Below are 21184 nucleotides of genomic sequence, written 5' to 3'. Positions count from 1 at the left end.
GTAATTGAACCTCAGGTTCTCCTGGGGCTTCCCTGGTGCTCCCGCCGGCAGCCAGGATTCTCCCGTGCTCTGCCAGCCAAGTGCGGCATCACACAGGGTGTTTTTATTTTCTCGCTGATTCTCATCAGTGTGACTGTTTGCATAACTATTTGTGCAAACTGTGTAGCTAAATAGTTAGTGGGTGGTGTGGCCGATTTCAGCAGGCTTTGAATGAAGCGCACTGATCAGATAGTGCCAGGAGGTGGCTGGTTGGAAGGCAGAAGGCACAGAGTAGTAGTGCCACTGTTAAACGTTAAATAGACGTTGTACCGTGTTGGTGAGGAAATAAGACCATTTGTAATGTTTTGAGCTTGAAGTATTTTCCAAAACCTACGAGGCTGTTCATTCTTTTTTAAAAGAAGAATTCTTTTTTTTTAGTTTCTTTTTGCTTTCCTGGCTTTTGTTTGTCATTTAAAAAAAAAAAAAAATGTTATAGGAGAACAGAAAACATGTCATATGATTTAGGAGGGACATAGATTATTAACTGCTTATTAAAATACTTGTATCAAGTTCCTGAAGTGAGAGGGTACATCTTGGGAGACTTTCTTTTCTGTAACAGAGTAACAGTTTAGAGGGAAGAGGGCTCTGAATTAATAGCATTTGCTAAGAAGAAAGAATTAGCGAAGAAAAGCTAGGCGAGTATATAAAGTTTGGCTGGGAAAATGGACAGGAACCTGAAATTCTGTGTCAGTGAGTGTGTGGTACATAGGTAAGTAGAGTGCTTGAGTGGCAGGGTGTCTGAGCATGAACCAGAAAATTTCTGCAAAATATTGGTAATACAAAGTGTAGTACAGGTCAGGGAAGCTAATGAAGTTAGTAAAGCTCTGCTGATTTACACCACCTGGTATTATCACCCAGTGCTTCTCTACAGCTCTCAACTTGCTCTTCTCGGGTCTTACATTTAATTTCTGATGTCTCGTACCATCTCCAAATTTTACAGTCAGCGTAGTGATAATGTCGAGGAGACATATAAACATCCTCTCCCTTTCCCAAACTGGAAAACACACAAAATCACCCTTTCTCTTTCTCTGTCTTTCTCCTTTTATTTTTTCTTCTCTTTTCTCTTTTCTTCTCTTTCCTTTCACCCCAGTTTTTAGCGTAAGCCCACGATCAGCTGCCATTGCAGGTCGGCACTGAACGGGTTAAAGCAAGGCAAAGGAGTGGACCTGTTCATCCCCCCAGCCCTGGCCCTGGGGAATGACCTGCCTTTCATTGATCCACAGCTGCTGATCTGTACTTAATAATTGCTCCTCAACAGGAACCGAAGTTGCAGGTCTGGCAGGCAACCTACGTTTCCATTAGGGATCTCTCCGCTCAGACTGTCGGCTGCCTCCAGCGCTCCCCAAATCCATGGCCACCGTGTGTGCTGCTCTGGAGGGGGCTGGGGTACCGGGTGGGGGGGGGGGTGCCGGCTCCAGTTAGGTGGTTGTCAGGTTTGGGAAGCAGGTGGAATGAAGCTGACCAAAGAGCTAGCCTGAGCTTCAACACGCATTAGCACGTTCAGAGTTTAGGTTATTGGTGCATATGGAAACATGAAACGTGTTTTAGTTTGTTTGGGGTTTTTTATTAATAGAGAAGGTCCTTAATCTGGATTAGTTTAATTAAATGTTAGTGCCTTCGTTGTGATTTAGCAATGTTGTTCCACTTCTGCATTGTGTTTATTTGTCTGAGTAGCATGTCTGTAGTCTTTGCTCATAGTTTATTCCCAGCACAAAGACAGGATTTATTTCTTCTTCCTTTGTGCTGCATCCAGCACAATGGGCTGCTGGTCCCAGGCTGGAACAAGCCCTTCCATAGGGGGCACCTGGAAATTACTAAAATGCTCTTTCATCCCATTATACTTGTCTTAATAGTCCACTGGCTACTACCAAATATCTGCATTTCACAACTTTATTGTTTTAGTGTAGGTAAACATCTCAAACATCTTCTGTATATCATTTTCCCATCCTTCAGAGAAAAAAAAAAATCAATAGAATTGTAATTTTATCTGGGGTCGGACGAGCTCTTAAATGCTGCAAGCTAGAGCACCTCTTTATTTATTTATTTTATATTTTAGAAAGCTTTGTAAGCACCCAGGCTTTTGTCATGCTAGCTGTTTATCCATGCAGGAAGCCCAGCTGCAGGAGCAATCTCAGCACTCCAACTACCTGGATCAATTAAAACCAGACTTTTGCTGAAGTGACTTCTTTGATCTGCTGGGGGTGATAAGCAGCTGTCTGTCCTCCTCTGGCTTAAGGAAGGCGCATTGCAGGAGAACTGGGTTCTTTTCCACACACCAGGTCTTGTAAGTGGTCAGCGTGGGCTGTCTGTGGTCATTTAACACCCTAAAATGCGGGGTGAGGGCGTAGCAGCGCACACAGCGGAGAGGGTGCGTTATATTTTGGAATAAGTTGTTAGAATCTTTTCATAATTGCAAACTTGATTTGAGCAAATTAAATCTGGGGTTTTAATGCTTTGCCAGTGAATAATGACAGAAAATTTAAAATATTTCAAGAGAATTTTTAGCATTAAAGTCTTCAAGCGACACATGGTTTCAGTGACTTCAGCTGGTTGTAATGGACAGTGCCCTATAACCTCAGAGATGTGCTGCTCTGTAGATTTATGGGGTAAGTTAAATTGTTGTTAATGAGCAGTTCTGAGCAGAGAATTGTCCTCGTGAAACTCCCTAAATTGCTAGATTGTCCGTATAATTAACCAGGACTTGAAAGGACAGCTCTGTTTCAGCTAGCAGAAGTTTCCACTGTAGTTACAGGGGTTAGAAATTAGCAATTTAAAGCTAACGAACACAAACTAGAGATTTAGTCACAGACCAGCAATATCTTTTATGTGTGTTTTAATATTTTTCTGCCTTGGATAACCATTCAGATATCCAATGAATTGCTCCTGTGCAGCAACAAATCGGTGAGGAAGAACAAAGTAGCATAGTGGAATAGATAAATCAAATTTAGGCATGGTAGTTTATTGAATCTAAATTGTGCCCAGTTGGCCCAAGAGCTATATAAGCAATCCATCTTGTGTTGATAATGGAGGTTCTTGAAATCCACCTGATGTTTGCATTATTAAATTTCAGCCTAATGAGCTCTGCTAATACATATTGAAGACAGTTGTAAGGAGTAGAATGTGAATCTGAGCGGGATAATTTGAAAGAAACATAAGCTGAGCATTTTACATGACTCAAGGGGTATATCTACAATTACACATATAACCAAAATTGAATTTAAATGGGATTTCTATTATCCTTGTCCTTTTACCAAGGAGAATAAAGTGTAAATGAAGTAAAAGTCTTTAGAGTTACTAGCAGTTTGTTTTTATTGTCTTAATTTAATAGATTCTTGTAATGATCTTCACTGGCAGAAAAGTTTTAATATTTCATGACTTCAAATGTAGTCTAAATATGAGTAAAAGCATGTAAATGGAAACAGATGTCTATGTAATTACTTCTATCGTTTTGTAACACCCCTGTTTAAGTTGTATATTTTAAGAATCTGTAGCTACTGGCTGCAGAGGGACACCAGTCGGAAAGACCCCTTCACACCCACCCTGAAATGAATTTGATTTTCATAAATTACTGGTTGATTCAGTAGGTGATAGGACTAAGCATCTGTAAAACTGAATTGTTTGCTATTTGTGCCGCCGTTTACAGTGATTTTATTGCATAAGAAGGCCTGGTTTAAGTTCTAAATTCTGTTGCTTTTTGGTTCTTTTCCTTTTGACATGGTGATACTTTCCAAAACTTAATATTTCATCAAGTATAATGCTATTAGAGACTTATTCTCGCTTAGTTCACTCATCAGGCAGTGAGATGGCAATAAAAGAGAATGGCTCCTTTGAGACATTAATGCTTTGGAATAAATGATGTGCTAGAACAGAAATTTAATTAATTTACAGAGTATATTGATAGTCCCTTGTTACTGTGCTGTATATTTTTAATCTTCTTTAACATCTGTAGTAAAGTGTTTGAAAACCCCTGCAGTTGAGCAACTAGTAGATAATTAAGTAATAAGGGAAGAGGTTTCTGGAGGGAAAAAGATTCTTTTTAAAGAATACTGTCATAATATGAATAAAGTACTACTGCTGTGATTTGCAATGAAGAGAAATTTGTATACTACCTAATTTAACACTAAGTGATAGGTATTTGACTCCCATTTTAAATGCTAGCTGCAGCTCTGCATCCCTGAAAACACTGGTTTGTTTCTGTTTTATCCTCAAAAGAGGTCTTACGGATTACTCGCTATGGCAGCAAATCTTCTGTTTCCAAATGAGCTGTGTTTGTTTCTGTACGGTTTTGTTTGGGGGCAGGTAGGGTGGGGAGGTTTGTGTGTAAGGAAAAAAACTCTTAAAAGTTCTGCGTAACAAGAAATGGGTGCAGAGATTGGTACTGAGCGAGTACTGTGCGCAGCAGCTGCCCTCCAGAATGCCACGTGTGCTGTTGCCTTCACCGTATTAATATCTTCAAAGAAAACACGTTAAGAACCAAATTCTGTTCTTTCATGCGCATCGACTTCATTGTGGGACCTACAAAAAGGAAACTGGTTTAAACCCCAGGAAATCTTGTTTGGCAAGATAAATTAACTAATTATAACACTTGTTGTGTTTCTTTTCTTTTTAGCTAAAGCAGATGAAGCATTAAAGGCCAAAGAGAGAAGTGAAGAAGAAGCAAAGAAAAGGAAGGAAGAAGGTAACGTGTGTTTTTAAATCCATAAGAAACTAAAATCCAGTAAGTGGCAAACTATTATTTTTAAGGGACCAGGTTCCAGCAGGGCTCCGTGACTTTCTTACAAGGGCATCTGAAGCCGAGGTGGCCAGCCTGGCACTCCTCAGGTTCGCTGCAGCTTTCTGCTCCTGACCTGTCAGATGAACAAGAACTGTTAAAGGCACCAGAAATTTCAGCCACATGAAAAAAAATATTTTACCTGCCATTAAAGCAACCTAATAATTTGAGACAAAGTTATATGTTAAGACCTTATGGCCAGCCAATACCGCTGGTTTGTGGCTATGCTGCTCGATTAAATCAGTAAAGCACAGCAATTAATTTTGCCAGTGTATTAGTCTGTGTGATGTCAGAGTGAGCTAATCTCTTTCCTGATGAAATCTGGTGCACTGAAAGCTGGCAGAGTCTGAGCTGTTTTCCTTTGCTATACAGTAGGTGGAAAGTTAATGTATAATGCCTGGATAATTAAACAAATGTATTTTGCTTGTATGTTGGGGAGTAATGGGAAGAGACATTTTCAACAGCATGACGGAGCCAATGCAAACAATCTGAGGATCCTCAAAGTTCTCACTTCAGCTGTGATAGACAGAGAAAGTTTCTTAGCTATTCAAATTAAAATTAATCATTTAGTTGTCGGTGACATCCATTATATTTTTGCATTGACTTAAATATAAAAAAATATAGTGAAGATCTTCACTGCCTTGCGGTGGTTTTACTCTGGAAATACATGTTACCACACACTGGTCACTGCAGTGAACTTTCTCTTCAGCGTATTTGGTTTAAATGATGTATTTCAGGCTGCAACTGGTACTTAATACACTGAACAGTCTCCGCGTAAATGTGTTCCTGATTCTTCTGGCACTGTGCCCCTTGCCCGCCTGCCTGGGGTTGCGTGGATGTTCACTCAGTGTTTTAACCACCCCATAAATGGGACCTGGGGTTGAAGATGATGTCATGTTGGAGGAGATCATGAGTATTGAGGGTGGGAGGCGCTGGCCCAGGCTGCCCAGAGCAGCTGTGGGTGCCCCGTCCCTGGCAGGGCTCAAGGCCAGGCTGGACGGGGCTCTGGGCAACCTGGGCTGGGGGGAGGTGGCCCTGCCCGGGGCAGGGGGCTGGAGCTAGGTGGGCTTTAAGGGCCCTGACAACACAAACTGTTCTATGATTTTTTCAGAGCTGGCCTTTTGATGGATTAATTTACTATGAAAATCAGTGTTGTGCCCCAATACCCATCATATTTTGGTTAGGGCCTGGGTGTCATACATGGAGGAGACTGATAGGAAGTAAAACTGTTTATGACAGCTTGAAATTTATGGAGAAGTTAAGAGGCTGAGATATTTTTAATTCCCTGTGTCATATGATAACAAAATCATTAGGCTAAACCAAAGCAGGAGAAGTCATACGAAAGGGAAGAGGTAGTAGGGTGCTGGAGTATACAGCAAAGGGAAGAAACCCCCACATGTTGTATGGACAGTAGCGGTGCTTGCGATTTTACTATGCCATCTCCTCCGGTCCTTCCAAAACACCACCTTTCTTTCCAGTCTCTCTGATCTTATTGAAAAGTCTCCTTGCGTCTGCCCTCTCTTTTCCTGAGCATGCCAGGCTGAACTCCAAGGTGAGGACAGGAACTGTATTTTTGCATCTGTTGTGGCTACGTCTCTTCTCATCTCTCCTATTCCATCCGGGTACCAGAGCCTGAGTCCCCTTCCACACGTGCTGTATTTAACCCCCACTGCACTGCCTTCTATTTAAGAATCTCACCAGTTTCCTGGCAGCAAGTTTCCTCCTTATCCTGCTTTGACATCCTTGTTTTCCAGGAATCCTTCCTAATGACCAAGCGGTCTCAAACAGGTAATCTCTGCTTATGTTTCTTTCCTGGTATTGCCATACCATACTCAGTCTGAGCGCTGAAGTCCTTCAGGGCTCCAAAAGCTCTGAATTTTATGGAAATCTTTTACATATTTGATTTTGGAACAGGTGGTTAGCAAGTTTTTTGGGTTAGAAAAATCCATCTTACCTGTTCCCACGTTGCCGTCTCTTATGTACTGACTTCAGGTGCTGTTTCTTTGGTTACAATCAAATTTCTCCGATTTTCTTCCTTACCGATTTTTTTTCTTCAGCTGGAACTCCAGCCTCAATAATTTCTGTAGGCAGTTTAAAGCTTATTTGCACTTCAGGTATAAACAAGCTTCTTTAAATCCTCATGTGTGAATGAGAAAATTAAGTATACTTTGCAAGTGTGATTCAGCTGGTTGCTATCCTACAGGATTTATACGTTTTTACATGATTTCGCACCCCCTGTTTGTTTCTAGATTCAGATGTCTTTAATAAGCTCCAAATTGTGGGACTTAGAGTGAAGTATGCTAAGTATGTATTTCAAAACTCTAGTGTAATCTTTATTAAAAATGCATGTGATTGATTCCCTTAATCTGTTTTTTGTTTTGCTTGTTTTGTTCCTCCCTCCCCCCCCCCCCCCCCCCCCCCCCCAAAAAAAAAAAAAAAAAAGTCCCAAGTTTGGAATGACAGTGCTTCAGAGCTGTGATGCTCTGGTGCAGCTGTGCGTGATGATTCCTTTTGCAACGTATCTAAAATAGTGTCCAGAACACTTGCAAAATAAAATGTACTGCCTCTAATTTGTCTTGTTGATAAAGCAAGCAGAGTGGATTTATATGAATATAAAATTGGGTGATGATTAAGACCTGGCACAGGGCTGCACCCGGTGTTTTGAAAAAGCCCCGTGTGGTGTCCTGCGTGGCGTCCCATTGCGGATGGCTCATGTGCTGGCAGCCACTTTGCTACAGCGACTGGAGGGGTGGCTGTGGAAGGGCGGAGGAAAAAAAAAAAAGTGTTGGTTAGTGAGTGAGAAACAATGGTGGCTGACAGCGAAAGCAGGAGGAAAACTTCTTTTTGGTTTATTAATAAGCACTAGAGAAACTGTCCTGTGGTGTCTTTGAAAAAGTTGTAAGGGTGTTGCACTGTTCTAAAATGAATAGAAAATGTTTCCTGAAGAGAAGCTTGTTAAATAAAACCCATCAATTTGTCTAGAGGAGTTAGCTACCAATTAAGAATGAAATATTTTATTTTCCCCCAAAAATACCTGGTCTTATTAAATTGTCTATCAAGTGTTAAGCATACCAAGGCCATGCAAGATACCTGGAGAAATTGTACAATGAAAACCACCAGTTTTGTGTAGTTTTGTGTCCCGTGTGCACTTACAAAGAAGACATTTCTCCTCCTGGCACTCACCCCGGTGTGTGCTGGAGCGCGGCCCCTGCCCCTTGGCCCCACCGTGCCCTGGGCACCTCGTGCTCGCCGCGGGAGCTTGGCGCAGCGTGTCCTGGTTCTCGCTTCCTCATGCAGCTTCTGCAGCCGCGTCCAAACCGCTGTGGCTGCCCTTTGTGGTTGACAGCTCGGCGCCCGCTGGCAGGTGTGACCCGGGTGTGCAGCGCTATGTCTTCTGCTCCTGTGCCCGGCTTCCCCATGCTTGGGGAAAAAAAGCGTTGTGATTATTTCACACGCTTGAGACTGATCACGGGTTTGTTTTCTATTTTGGATTACGTAGAGAACGATTTTGTATTTTTGATCATTAAATTCTCACCAGATTAGCTTCTATTGCATGAGTAGGGGAGGGGGTATGAAAAATCAATTCTTTTTGATATTTTTTTTAATTCATACAATCACACAACTATTTTATTATGTGCATAATTGTTCATAGTGATTCCCTGCCTGCTTCCCCAAGCCCTTCTGGTTGAAAAGTTAATAATGAAATTGTGTAATTCCTGTAATGTCCAGTTAGGCAGGTTGCCCCGTGTTTTGGCACTTGTTACCCAATGAACCCTTATTCTGTCTGTTCAGCTTCAGACAAGTGTTTTCCTATACCCGTAGGTTCATCAGTAAGTGAATTTTCAAAGAAATTCTAGATTTTAAATTTTTTAAAAAAGGTTTAATTCTCCAATATTCACCATCTTATGGTTTACAATAGGAATGCCATCCCGGAGCTGCCAGGCTGTGCGGGCAGCAGGTGCCTGCAGCGCCGTTGCACCCTTTGCCCCGGACAGTTGCATCCTCACTGCATGGCCACCCGCTGCGCGCACTGCGGTCTGGCCTCAACCATGAAGGCTGGGCATCGCCCCCACCCTATAGTGAGGGTGTCTGAACATTGCGCTTATTGTAATTTTATTGCCAAATCAGGTGTGAGATTAGATGTTGGATGTTACATGTAATCTGCTCAGAAATCAAATTATTTGACCTCCAAGCCCACCAATGCCCCCTCCTGCTGGTTTGCTGTTAAATATGCAGCGTTTGCCTGTCATGAATACAAATCGAGGACAAATTAGAATCTACAGACAGCTGACCTGAGCTCCGGATTAGAGACTGGGGGCTTGTGCTGTTTTAAATCTTTTAATTACCATAGTCCCTATAGCCAGTTGAAGGACACAGAGCAAAATGGTATATTTTTTTTTTTTTTTGGTGACAAAAAAGCAAAGAAAGAAAGAAAAAGGCTCCCTCCGTCTCATTTGAATTTTTCAGTTTGATTACATTTGCACTTCCATTGGAGCTATGCTAATGTGCTGCACGAAATTAGGTCTATTAACAAAAAATGTGCTTTTTTACAAGAGTGTTTTCAGTGGAGGGCTTTTTCTACCTTGTTTTTGTTTACTGGTTCCCGTTCAGGACTTGCCTGAGAAATGACATCAAAACTGGGACGGGGCCGTTGCTGTTGGGGCTGCTTCTCGCCGGACTGGCAAGTGCGAGGGAGCCGAGGCCGGTACCAGCAGGAGCCAAAATAAAGCAGGCGGTGGGCTGCGAGAGGAGCGTTCACATGCCTTGGAGGGCATTGCTGTGAGCTTGTCGGGTCGTTTCTCTTAGTACACCAGGCATTGCAGTGTTTTTAAATTTCTGATGTCACATACACGGTGGCGCGCACCCTGCGGGGGGGCTGGGGCTGCTGCGGCACGGCAGGTGCTGGGATGGCGTGCTGCCCACCCTGGGCATGCACATACGGAAGGGTTTGTGGCAGATCACGAGGAAAAGAAGTTTTCCAGGGTGCAGCTAAATATGGTTTGTGCTTTTGACATCATTCAATAGGTAAATCGATGTGATGGTGGTGCTGGCGCTGGGGCGGGCATTGTTCTGATGCCTTTATCCTGGAATTTGCATTTTCTGTTTCTCGTGTGTGTTGGCCCGGTGTTGAATTGATTAGTTATGCCTACCCAGTAAGCAGTGAAACATTTTTATATACTCTGGGGAAATAAATTTGGCAGAAAATCAGCATGAGTAGATTTAATTATCACTCTGAGACCTTTTCCTTTTCTGGCTTAGTGATCCTGAAACTCTGTGTGTTTCACTGAAATCTGTGTGGACGCTAAGCTTCGCTTCCCAATTTGTTCCTCCACACAATGATAAGCCAAGCAATTACTGGTTTATTGATTTTTCATCATGGCAAATTTAAAGTTGATTTTTTCCTGAAAAGGCAGGGGTGATTAAGTGTTTCCCCTCGGTTTAGTACAAGAGAGCTATGTGGCAGAATCTAATATCCCTGAGGTCAACCTCTGCAGGCAGATAATACGGTGTCTTGGCCACGTGTTAAGGAGAGAAATCAGGGCTACAAATGTGATAGGATATATGTGGAGACAGTTTAATTTGTTCCATTTATATGAACAAGTCGTGTGGCACATGCTTGGAAAATATCGTTTTGAATAGGCTTGGAAATGAAGCCCACGTGGGCAGGAGGAACAGGTGAATGCAAACGAGAGAGGTATTAGAGCATTTAGTGCTGGGAGACAATTGTCCGTTAAACAGAGAAACAGAGCAAATCCCTGATGGTGTTCGCAGGGGGATGAAGATGAGGATGTACCTGAAGCCTTCCCGTGGCAGGGCAGGCGCTGCAGCCTTCGGGCAGGGTTTGGGACATGTGCGTTAATAGGATTTAACTCAGGGCAGGAAAATTGTGCTGTGCACAGCTCACATAACGTGTTGCTGTACCCTAAATGGACGATTAAAGCAATATGCTTAATTGGTTTGGTTAAATCGGTGGGTATGTGCACGCAGTAGGTGGCTTTTGAGTATCTTTTCTCCTTTGTATTTCATATCAAATATGTAAATCTAAAGTGTTTTTGGAAGGAAAGGTAACGTGCATGTACTTAAGGGGTCATTTTGCTCAGTTTGGGAAGAATCTCAACAGTGTCTCAGGTACCTGCTGCCGCTGAGCTCAGAACTGCAAAGGGGCAGCGTCAGTGAGGGGCTGCTATGAAGGCACGGTAGAGAAGGTGCAATGGTAAAGGTTTTTCTGTTTGGTGGAAAATGTATGAAATGTGGTTTCTATAACTGTGGTGGGCCCAAGTTGTAATATCTGAATCCAGATTTTCAGTGCCCCGAAGTCTGGCTTTGGTTTGGCTGAAGTGTTATCATGAAACCAGCACAGACCCTTGTCCTGAATCGTCCCTGTCCATCGCATGGTCTTGGAGCTGCAGTTTTGATTTGGAAGTCTCCTGTCCTACCATTTCAGCTTCTCTCAGTAGTAGTCTTAGAAATTCAGAAGAAGAAATGAAGAATAACTCCCTTTTTACTAAATAGCGTGAACAAAATGCTGTTTTACTGAGATTGTTTAATTAGAGATTGAAAGCATCAGAAGATTTTCTTCTACCGTGGTTTCTGCATGTGGCTACTGCCTGGTGTTTCACCGGCGTGATGCAATTAGCGCTGTCCTGTACACTCATACTGGCTTACGGGACTCTTGGTGGCAACAAACCAAGATCAGAATTTCCTACCAAACCCCTCCGCAGATAGCTGGTGCTGCAGGGAGCGCTCCCCTCTGCCTCCTGCGCGCGCCGCTTCACGAGCAGGATGAGTGCATCCCAGCGCCTCGGCAAACGCAGGTGCCTGAAAGGCTGAGGACTTACAGCCCACATGGATTTGGAGTGATGGGGGGGGGGTCACAAAAGAAAAGTTAGTACGTATGAGAAAGCCTGGAGGGCTCAACATATAGAAGATCCCTTAATTATAAAGTCTGCACATATCCCAGCTGATAAGCTCTATTTTTTTATACTCATCTTTAACCTGTTGGGCAAGAGTTCTCACGTCGTGGGATCTAACCAGTAGTTTGTCCATGGGAAAGCAGCTGTTTTACTTAATGCTTCCTTTAGTAAAAGTTAAAAGACTGCACCTTGAGGTAATTGGTATTAAAAACACAGGTTGAATCTGCTAAGAAAAGATTTGATTGCATGAGGTCAGGCCATGTAGCTGTAATAAGTTAAAGTGCTTTACTCAATGATATAGAAATATATCAGGATGCCCTTAAGTTCATCAGTTATTGCCTTAGGTCATAGTTTATGTTCAGTAAATTTTATTGAAGTTCATTGTTACGGCAATGACTTGAACTCAGCCTGTTAAATCTCCAAATTATTTAGTCTAGCTAATATATTTAGTATAGATGCATGAATTTTTATTTCTTACTAAAATTGTAATTTCAAATTTTCCAGTTTTGCCTTCATAATGGCAGATTTTCAGCAAAGTGTAAGTCTCTGCAGCCTCACCCTTTGTGTCCCTTGTGTGTGAATGTTGCTTCATTAGTCTGACACAAACACCTGGTGTTGCGCTTCCAGTCTCTGGAGGATGTTTCAGCATCTGGCACACACTGTGATCTTTTTTTATGTCTGTTTAATCTTTTTATTGACGTTTTATAATTAAAAGTAAGCAGAAACAAATCAAGGGTAATATAAAAATGTGAAGTTTTGCACAGTTGCGGTGGCATAGTGCAGCAAATTAGGAAGAGCATCCAAATAACAATAAAAATTGTGAAGGATGGAATTGCAGTATGAAACATGGCATCTTTGCTGGCCACCCGCTGTAGCCGTGTTCTTCCTCAACAGAGCTGATCATCAGAAAAGGGGATCGATAGACCCCCATAGGTAATGGCTATTGGACTGATCAATTCCAGGCTTTTTATTAAAGCTTCCGTAATTAATAATCACTTTTAAATGTGTTCCTTGAATTTTAGACTTCAGGTCAGTCCCTGGGGTTTGCTGTCCGGTTTCACTGGTGCTGCTGGTGCTCCCGGCTGGCCTAACCCGGCTGAGGGGCTCGCTCCCGCCCCTCTGCAGCCCACCCTCATGGCCGGCAGTGCAGGGAGGGGGCTCTGCCCCTCTGCTCCGCTCTGGTGAGACCCCCTGCAGCCCTGCGTCCAGCTCTGCCCCCAGCATAAGGAGGACACGGAGCTGCTGGGGCGAGCCCAGAGGAGGCTGCGAAGATGCTCGGAGGGCTGGAGCCCCTCTGCTGTGCGACAGGCTGAGGGTTGGGGTTGTCCAGCCTGGAGAAGGGAAGGCTCCGGGGACACCTTAGAGCAGCTTCCAGTGCCTGAAGGGGCCGGCCAGAAAGCTGGAGGGGGGCTGTGGTCAGGGGTGTGAGTGACAGGACAAAGGGGAACGGCTTTCAGCTGAAGGAGGGGACATTGAGACTAGATATTAGGAAGAAATTTTTAACATTGAGGGTGGTGAGACGCTGGTCCAGGCTGCCCAGAGAGGTGGTCAATGCCCCACCCCTGGACACACTCGAGGTCAAGTTGAATGGGGCTCTGAGCAAGCTGCTGTAGTTGAAGATGTCCCTGCCCAGGGCAGGGGGCTAGAGCAGTTGGCCCTTAAAGGTTCCTTCCCACCCAAACCGTTCCATGATTCTATGACTTCCCCCTGCGCCAGAGCCGGGGGCCTCCAGGTGCCTCCCCGTCGGGCACAGTGGGTGGGATGCCCAGCTTTCGGGGGCGCTGAAGGGGTCCCACCTCAGCCTGGGCATGTGCCAGGGTAGCTCGGAGTTGGAAGCTCTGACTCAGCTTTGTCTGAATTGAGCACTTCAAAAATATCTCCATGTTTTCACAGCACCAACAATGTTCCTAGAGGAGTAGGTAGGAAGGTTTGCTGCAACAGCGTGATGCTTTCTTGGCAAGATTTGGCAAGGAAGGGAAAAAAAAATGCTCTTTCACTTAAAACATATGTTTTCTTTTGTAATTTTGAGTTGGGGGCCATGAGTGCAGTGAAACAGCACATTCTTCTTGTCTTCACCAGGGTTAATTTTAGGCACGTGTGTTTTTATAACACTGCTCACATGATACTACAGTTTGTATTTTTTTTCTGTGTACTGAGTTAAAAGGAATTGGAGTTGGTTTCACATGCCATTTAGACCCCTGTGATGGGGCAGGACATTTCTGTAAGGCATTTGTCAGTAAGCACTGAGGCTGTGCTGTAAAAGTACTTGAAAATACCAACATTTTTCAGTTTGTGCAGAAAGAAATTATTTAGAGGAAAAAAACTTTGTACTGCTAATGTAATGCTCCTTGGAGCTAATGTCTGTCTAACCTGTATCATTTTGAAAATACAGAGGGAATAAATAAAGAGGGAAATTGCCCGTGGATGGCTCTAGCAGAGCTGAGATTTCGGTTCAGGCATTTAAAAGGACAGAGCCTAGTCCCGCTGGCAAAATCATGCTCGAGTTTTATATGCAGGACATCATCTATGTTGTGTGACTTCATTTAAATCCAAAGTTGACATTAATGAAGTTTCAAATCATGAGTAATTCGGCAAGTTCACGATATGGGGAATTCTGTCCCATTTGGCTGTGGCAATGTCATTTTTGTGGCATCTTTCAGGAGTGGGAATGCCAGTGGCAGGGGGAGGAGAGCAGGGGACACGGTAAGGATGCAGGGAAGGACAGGGATCTTTGGCTGCTCAGTGTTGTTAACTTGCAAAGGTCACACGGTGCATTGGGTAAAAATGTCCCTTTATCAATAAAGTCATCTGTTGGTAGCAGGGCTAGAAGAGTGGCAAAGTTATTGGAAAATGTATGTGTTTAACTTAAAGATGTTACATTTGTAGCCTAAGCCCTAAGCCATGGGTAAGCATGCAGCCCTCGGCCAGTGCCCTTACAGTCCTAAAAAGCCATTTTAAATTTAAACTACATTAAGCATAAACCGTAAAAAGAACAGTATGAGGGTTTTAGGAAAAAACTGGGATACATTGATTTTTTTCCTGTCATAATTTTAAGAAAATTTCAGTCAATTTTTGCTGCGGCAGGTGGGCTGGGCTGGTGGGGTGACCCTGGGGCTGGGGTGTCCCTAAGCTTCCCCAGCTCTGTCCTGGGAGCAGTGGGATGGGCAAGTGCCACGTCCACCCCAGGGCACCTGGAGTGGCATCTCCGTCTGCTGGCAGGCTGAACAAGCCTGATTATTCACAATCAGGCAGGATTGGGAGCCGTTAGAAACATTACCACTGTGATTTAATTAGACAAAGGTTGTTACGGGTGGTGTGCATTAACCTAATGCAATGAAATCACCATTGGAACCTGGCTGGTTTATCGCAGGCATCAAATGCTTGCAAGGACGGGGGGTTCCTTGGGGTTGCGGGGGTGGGGGGGCAGGAATCACTGGAGAGCAGAAAACTGGTCTTGAAATATTACGTGTTGCAGAAATTACCTGTTTGCTGGAGAAAGCCCGTGCTTGCGCAGCTCGCTGTGGTCCTGCCTTTCCGAGGCTGCCGTTTGCATTGTGCTTTTCAAATTTTGCTTACTGGATTCTGGCTGCAGGTTGTCTGTGCAAAATACGGTTTTGAAGATGAAGTTCTAAAGGGAATAAAGCAAATACAATAGATGGAGTGGCTGTTTGTCAGGAAACCTACACGAACCATTAAATGCTGTTTTCCAGTTTAGGTGTTGTAAAAATGAGAAGTGTGCTAATATAAGGCTCTATTGATCGGGAAAGGTCCCTGGCGTTTCCCACTAGGAGACATTATGTACTGCAGCGAGTTCCTGCGCGAGATGGCCAATCTGTCCTCAAAATGTCTTGGATGCCTTTTACCCACTTGCTGTCTGGGTTTATGTAAAAAATGTGAGCCAGAATGGAAATTTCATGAGTAGAAAATAGGGTTGTGTTGGTATGAAATAGCCTTTGACTGTAGAGGCTTCCTGAGTGCTTGCTGTGATTCATGCATGCAGGAGACGGGCTCTTCTAGATAGATTTTTAATGCATTCTTGCACTCTGCAGAACTAAGTTTTCGAGGAAGACTTTGAAAAGAAGATGTAATTTCCTTTGATTAGATTTATTTAAATTAATAAGAAGTGATCTGACCATCAGCAAGATGTTCAACTTGCAGATCTCTTTCTCAATTTAAGAAGTTTATCCTCAGTGGTTTCAAAAATGGCAAAGGAAATGGCAAGAAAGCGTAAATTTTTGATGGTGAATGGGGTCTATTTTGGGGCTCACCAGCACTGCATTATGAATGCGGGGGCTGGGATGGTCTTTCTCAGGTTGCTTGCCCCTATCGGTGCACCAGCGTGCGGACCCACAGGGACAGCGATCCTGATCCATAGGAACCAGAGTCGCTGTGGATGGATGGAAAATAGGGCTCCTGGGGATGAAACTGCGGGTGCGGGCTGCTTACAAGGCGTAATCTGGGGAAATGCTGAACTTTAGCAAGCTGTTCTCACAATTCTTGAGATGATAGGATTTCACCCAACATCGTGGCCTCTTGGAAAAAAAAAAAAAATTCCACAATTGCAATTCAGTGTTGGGAAATGATGGAGACAGAGATACTGGCTGTGTGACACAAGCACAGCCCCTGCACATCGCGCTGGCCCGTGTCTGCCTTGAAGCCAGCTGCACTTTGTGCAGCCAGCGGGGCTGTGTGGAACAGTGCTGCTCTTGTGCAGTGCCACGAACATGCATACTTCACCTGGAAAGAAGAAAGAAGTTTTATTTTAATCCTTCCGTTTGCATGTGAATGGTCTGAAATATGGCTTTATTTCATGCGTTAGCTGAAGCAGCACATGAAGCCTGCGGATGGTTACAGGGAAATTGTAAGGAAATTAAAAGAAAAGTAGATTAAAAATAGTAACTTCCTTTGTATCATCTATGGAAGTGTCTTGCTTTGCCTCTGTATTAAAATACAAAGCAACATTTGTCTCTTTTCCTACACTTTTTGTGAAGGGAAAAGATCAGATAAATTTTCTCCTGGAAGGAAGCACATTAATACATGGGAACCTTTAAGGAGGGATGCAACACCATGAAGATGTGCATAAATATGAGTATAATTTTGAAGCTGGCATTGGGGTAATTTTATTTGAGGAAATACAGCAGGTATAATTAAAGTTTTACTTTCACATCTGCAAAGGTACCCAAGCAGGTAAAGCGCTAGCAGGTTCTCAATCCCTAAGGCAGTGCTGGCTCCAAGCTGTGCCCTCAACTAACAAATAAAAAGGTATTTTCCTTTCCTGGGTATGTACCGTAAGTCAGTGCGTTTGTTCAACTCCTTTCAGAGACATATTTTTAGATGAAAAATTGGCACCTTAGTTCTGTTTCATTGCTGCCTTTGGAAAGGTGTTTGAGGCGGGACGCCCTTGTACAAGCGAATTGCAAAAGACCATCAAATATTCAGGTTTTAACTACTGTTCTAAAAGTGAAAATACAGATAAACTAACAGTCTCTCTCACAGGGCAATTTGTGACTTTTTACAAATTAAAAGTCTTGGAAATTGTCTTCTGAATTTAAGACAGATGAAAACCAAAAATGGCTCCTGTACTTCATTAATGTTGTGTATTTTACTGTCGTCTTCATGGCATTTATTTGTGCTAAAGGATAATCCTGAGACAAGCATCAGTTAAGGTAATGGGATTGTAAAGCAATCACGTAATTAGTTATCTGACTTCAGTCATTTAAAAAAAAAATTTATAGCTACGCATTGAAAAGCTGCTTCTAAAAGGGAAAATAAACCGCAATGTATGAAAGGGGCGGGCAGCAAGGGGGATGGGAGCTCTGGTCTTGGGAAGGGAAGAGATCCGATTTTCAGCCCCTTCAGTAACCCCAGGAGCAAAGATGGAGTGTGAGGAGGGTGGTCAGAGATCTGGAAAATACGGGCTGTGGAGAGCCGTGGTGGGCTGGGTTTGTGTCGTCCGAAGGAAATGGAAGGGGGAGCGAAGTGTCCCAGCGTGGCCATGGGTATGGGGCTGCTCGGGAAGGGGGCACCTGGGCACGCCAGCGTAAGTGTCTCCCCCACCACCCGAGGCATGACTTCTCTCTGTTAAAAAGAAAAACAAAAAACAAAACAAAACAAAAAAGAGAATTTATCCTGCTTAGGAGAAAGCTGTAATTTTTACTGTGTATTTTTACTGTTTCCTTTTTGATATTCCAACTTTATCGAAAAAAAATCCAAATGAAAACCCCAAACCCAGAAGAAAGCTCAGGGGCAGGGGGGATTGTGAGACATCGGCTTCAGCTTGTGGTAATAACTATATACAGAAACGTGCAGCCTGGAGATGTGTTTGTACCATTGCAATATGCATGCATTTGGTCTGACTCAGCAAATTATTCAAAAGTATTCAATTTTCAATTATTCATTTTGAAACTGTCTTTTTTTTTAGAGGCTGACATCTCGGGTTTGCTGTTCTGTATTGCAGATTTCCCTGGTTTAGGTACCAAGAGCAGAGCATCCTTCTGTGAGTCTCTATGTGTTTACATATTCCTCCCCATCTAAAACGCAGAATTCTCCAGAAATATAAGGCATATTTATCTATTCATTAAATATTTCACTTAAATTCTGAGGTTTAGTCTTTAAATTTCCATTAATTTGCACTGTTTGTTCTGTTGAGGTTTTCATTTGTCAAAATTGTTAGCTCTTGGGTATTAGTTACGCAAATATTGATGTGTAGCTTTGGCCTGTTAGCTATCAATTGAAATCAGAAAATCAATAGACTTAATAGCTCCTCATTACAGAGTTGATGCATTTGCAAGGCTGAGTCGCGTATTGTCAGGGAACAATCAATTCAGTCAAAAACTATTACACCATCACCGCCAGAAACTGTTTCATAATGTTTTGGCGTGCTGGTAGCTGACCTGAGCTGCCACAGTGGCTCTAGAAGCAAAATCACACTTTTTGGGGTCTCTTGTCCTGGAGGCTCCAAGTGGGAGGTGGGGGGGCAGCTGGGGCGCTGGCGGCAGGGCTTGGTGGCTCCTGGCGTGCTGGCCTCTGGCAAGTCCTGGCGTGGTGTTCGGTGATGAACAGGGGGGTTAGGTGAAGACTCTGCTTCCTGGCTTCTAGCAGTAACAAAACTTTCCTAAAGCTGTGAGCCGTCTTGTTGGTGTCTCTGATGCAAGCTGAGAACCTGGAAGCCAGAGCGCTGCTCCCATCGCATTAGAAGCAAATGAAGAAATAAAGAAATCCCTTTACATCACAGCTCCCGGCCGGGGGAAGGCACCGCCTTCACAACGTGAGCCAGAGCAGAGCCTATTCTTTGATTTCCTGAAATAGTCCCATAATTTGCTTTTCATTCTCCGAGTGTGTGGTTGTTCTTCCTTGGGTTTGTACTTAAAAAGGGAATTGTGAAGCAGAGGAGGTGCACCTCTGAGATTTCAGGCTTGGGTACGTGTGAGAGGATACATACGTTTCCTTTCTTTTTCTCAGGAAAAGCATACGGTATTTACAGTTTCAGGTTAAGAGTCTTTGTCAAGTCATTAATTGCACGCAGTTGAAGAATTTTGAGATGGCTACAAAATCTAAATGTATCTAGAAAGTATAACCTAAAAATAGCTATAGTACTTAGAGTGCTTTATATAAACAAATCTGGTAAGTAGAAACTCTGCTTTTTGGCTCTAGCAGTAAGGACAATTTCCTAGAGCCGTTGGCAGTATTGTTTGTGTCTCTGATGCTGAAATTTGGAGTGGCGCTCCCAGTGCATTAGAAGGAAATAAAGAAATAAATCAATTTACCAGCTGGAAAATTATTAAATAGCACAGGCACTTTTCTGGGTTGTCAGCTGTGAAAATTTAAAGCAAAGCTATTCCTGAGTAGAAGGTAGGCAATCTTTTAAATGCCGAGTGGGTTTTTGGGGAGAGGGTTTCTTTTCCATTTGGTACATCTTTATAGTGGGCAAAACTTGGAGAGGCTTATTTTAATCTTCGTTTGCTTTTTCTCTTCTCAAAAGCCGTGGCTGTCGTGTAGCTGCGGCTGCCCTGACTTACCCGAGAGGCGGGTTTGGATATGTCTGTACCACGGTGTTCGGGGGTCAGCGCGTGGTTAGCCAGTGCTGAGGTTTTGCAAATAGTTGCCTTGTGAACTACAAATGAAGGCTTCTGGTCCCCAGGTCCGTATGTTAAGGCAGAAAAGGGTGCGCTGCAGGCGCGGCGCGTGGGGCTGGCCCTGCCCCACCAGCCTGGCGCCCAAGCGCTCAACCTGCCCACGACTCCGTTCAAAAAAATTAATGATTATTTTAACTGAACTATGCGCATGCTACGTAACGTCTGATGTGCTGATTGAATATACCGAAGGACTAATCATTAGTGTGCGAGCAGCTGCTCTCGGTCTCTTTCTGTGTCGATACAGCGCAGTGGAAGCGGATCCGAGCGATTTCTGCTCTGGCGCTGTGCTCGCCGTGGGGTGCTGTCTCCTGGTGTCTGCCAGCCTTTCTGAAAAACGGCATGGAAAATCACCCGTATGTTAAAGGGATACCTCTTAAAAGTTGTGTATTGTTTAAGATGGTTTAGCTGGTTTAGCCATTTAGTGATAAGGTAAGGCACGCGCTTCGTAATTAAACGTTACCAAATGATGGGTTGAAAAGTGGGAACAGTCCAATGTGTCAGCCAGGACACCAGAACTGTGGCCTGATTTATGTTAAAATGGATACTCAGAGGAGTAGTCGAATACGTTGCTCAATGTAAATGAGAAATGGCACCATGGACTTTAAATGAATTAATTATTTGCAGTCATCTTTTTCGTTCCGACTACCATCCCATGGAAACATGCATTTCCTCTAAGTTCACGTGGGACTCATCACACTGAATCTAAAAGAAATACGCTCAAAGCGTCAAACATCTAAATATTTGCTCGTTTTTAAGTCTATATTCCCATTCTCCAAAGAACTTGCAAGAAAGTTGTGCTGTTCATTTTATTTTGGTGTTTTTCTTCACTGGAAAAAGATAGGTCATTAAAGTCAAGGGAAAAATCCAGACACTTGGTAAACATGTAGGATGAGTGAAATACGGACTAAATTAATGATACTTAAGATGACATACATAATTATAACAGAAAGGTCAGGGTAGATGGCAGCTTTCCCAAGTATGTAGTGTCAGAAAAATCCCCAAAGTATATATTTTAATTGAGTTATGTTTTCTTTCCTTCACGTCGAAGCATTAAGGTATTACCCCATTCCTGGGCCTGCGTTCCTATAATTTAACATGGCAAAATTCCCAGATCTACATTTTGACAGTAAAACCACATCATGCACAGGCTTCTTCCAGCAATGAAATACCACTTTGTATTTGTCTCCAAATCATCAGTTTCTTTTAAAATTTAAACAGAAATATATTTAATATACGGGGCAAATAAATTTTCTCGGGGTGAGGATGAACAGAACGCTGTTTCTGAAATGTGAGAAATGTGTGAAAAATGAAAGAAGCCAACGGAT

General features: G+C 43.3%; 1 protein-coding gene across 1 annotated transcript in view; it reads left to right on the top strand.

Annotated features, from left to right (window-relative positions):
• RSRC1 (arginine and serine rich coiled-coil 1) overlaps window positions 1–21184 on the top strand; it is a 167609-nt gene that overhangs the window by 133180 nt on the left and 13245 nt on the right. Inside the window, exon 7 of the mRNA XM_055817206.1 lies at window positions 4649–4717. Coding sequence (XP_055673181.1) covers window positions 4649–4717 — 69 coding nt within the window. The remainder of the gene's footprint in view (window positions 1–4648; window positions 4718–21184) is intronic.

The sequence above is a fragment of the Falco peregrinus genome, chromosome 12 (assembly GCF_023634155.1).
Source record: "Falco peregrinus isolate bFalPer1 chromosome 12, bFalPer1.pri, whole genome shotgun sequence".
NCBI lineage: Eukaryota > Metazoa > Chordata > Aves > Falconiformes > Falconidae > Falco > Falco peregrinus.
The sequence above is the reverse complement of the archived record's forward strand: the minus strand, read 5'-3'. Positions and strand labels throughout refer to the sequence as shown.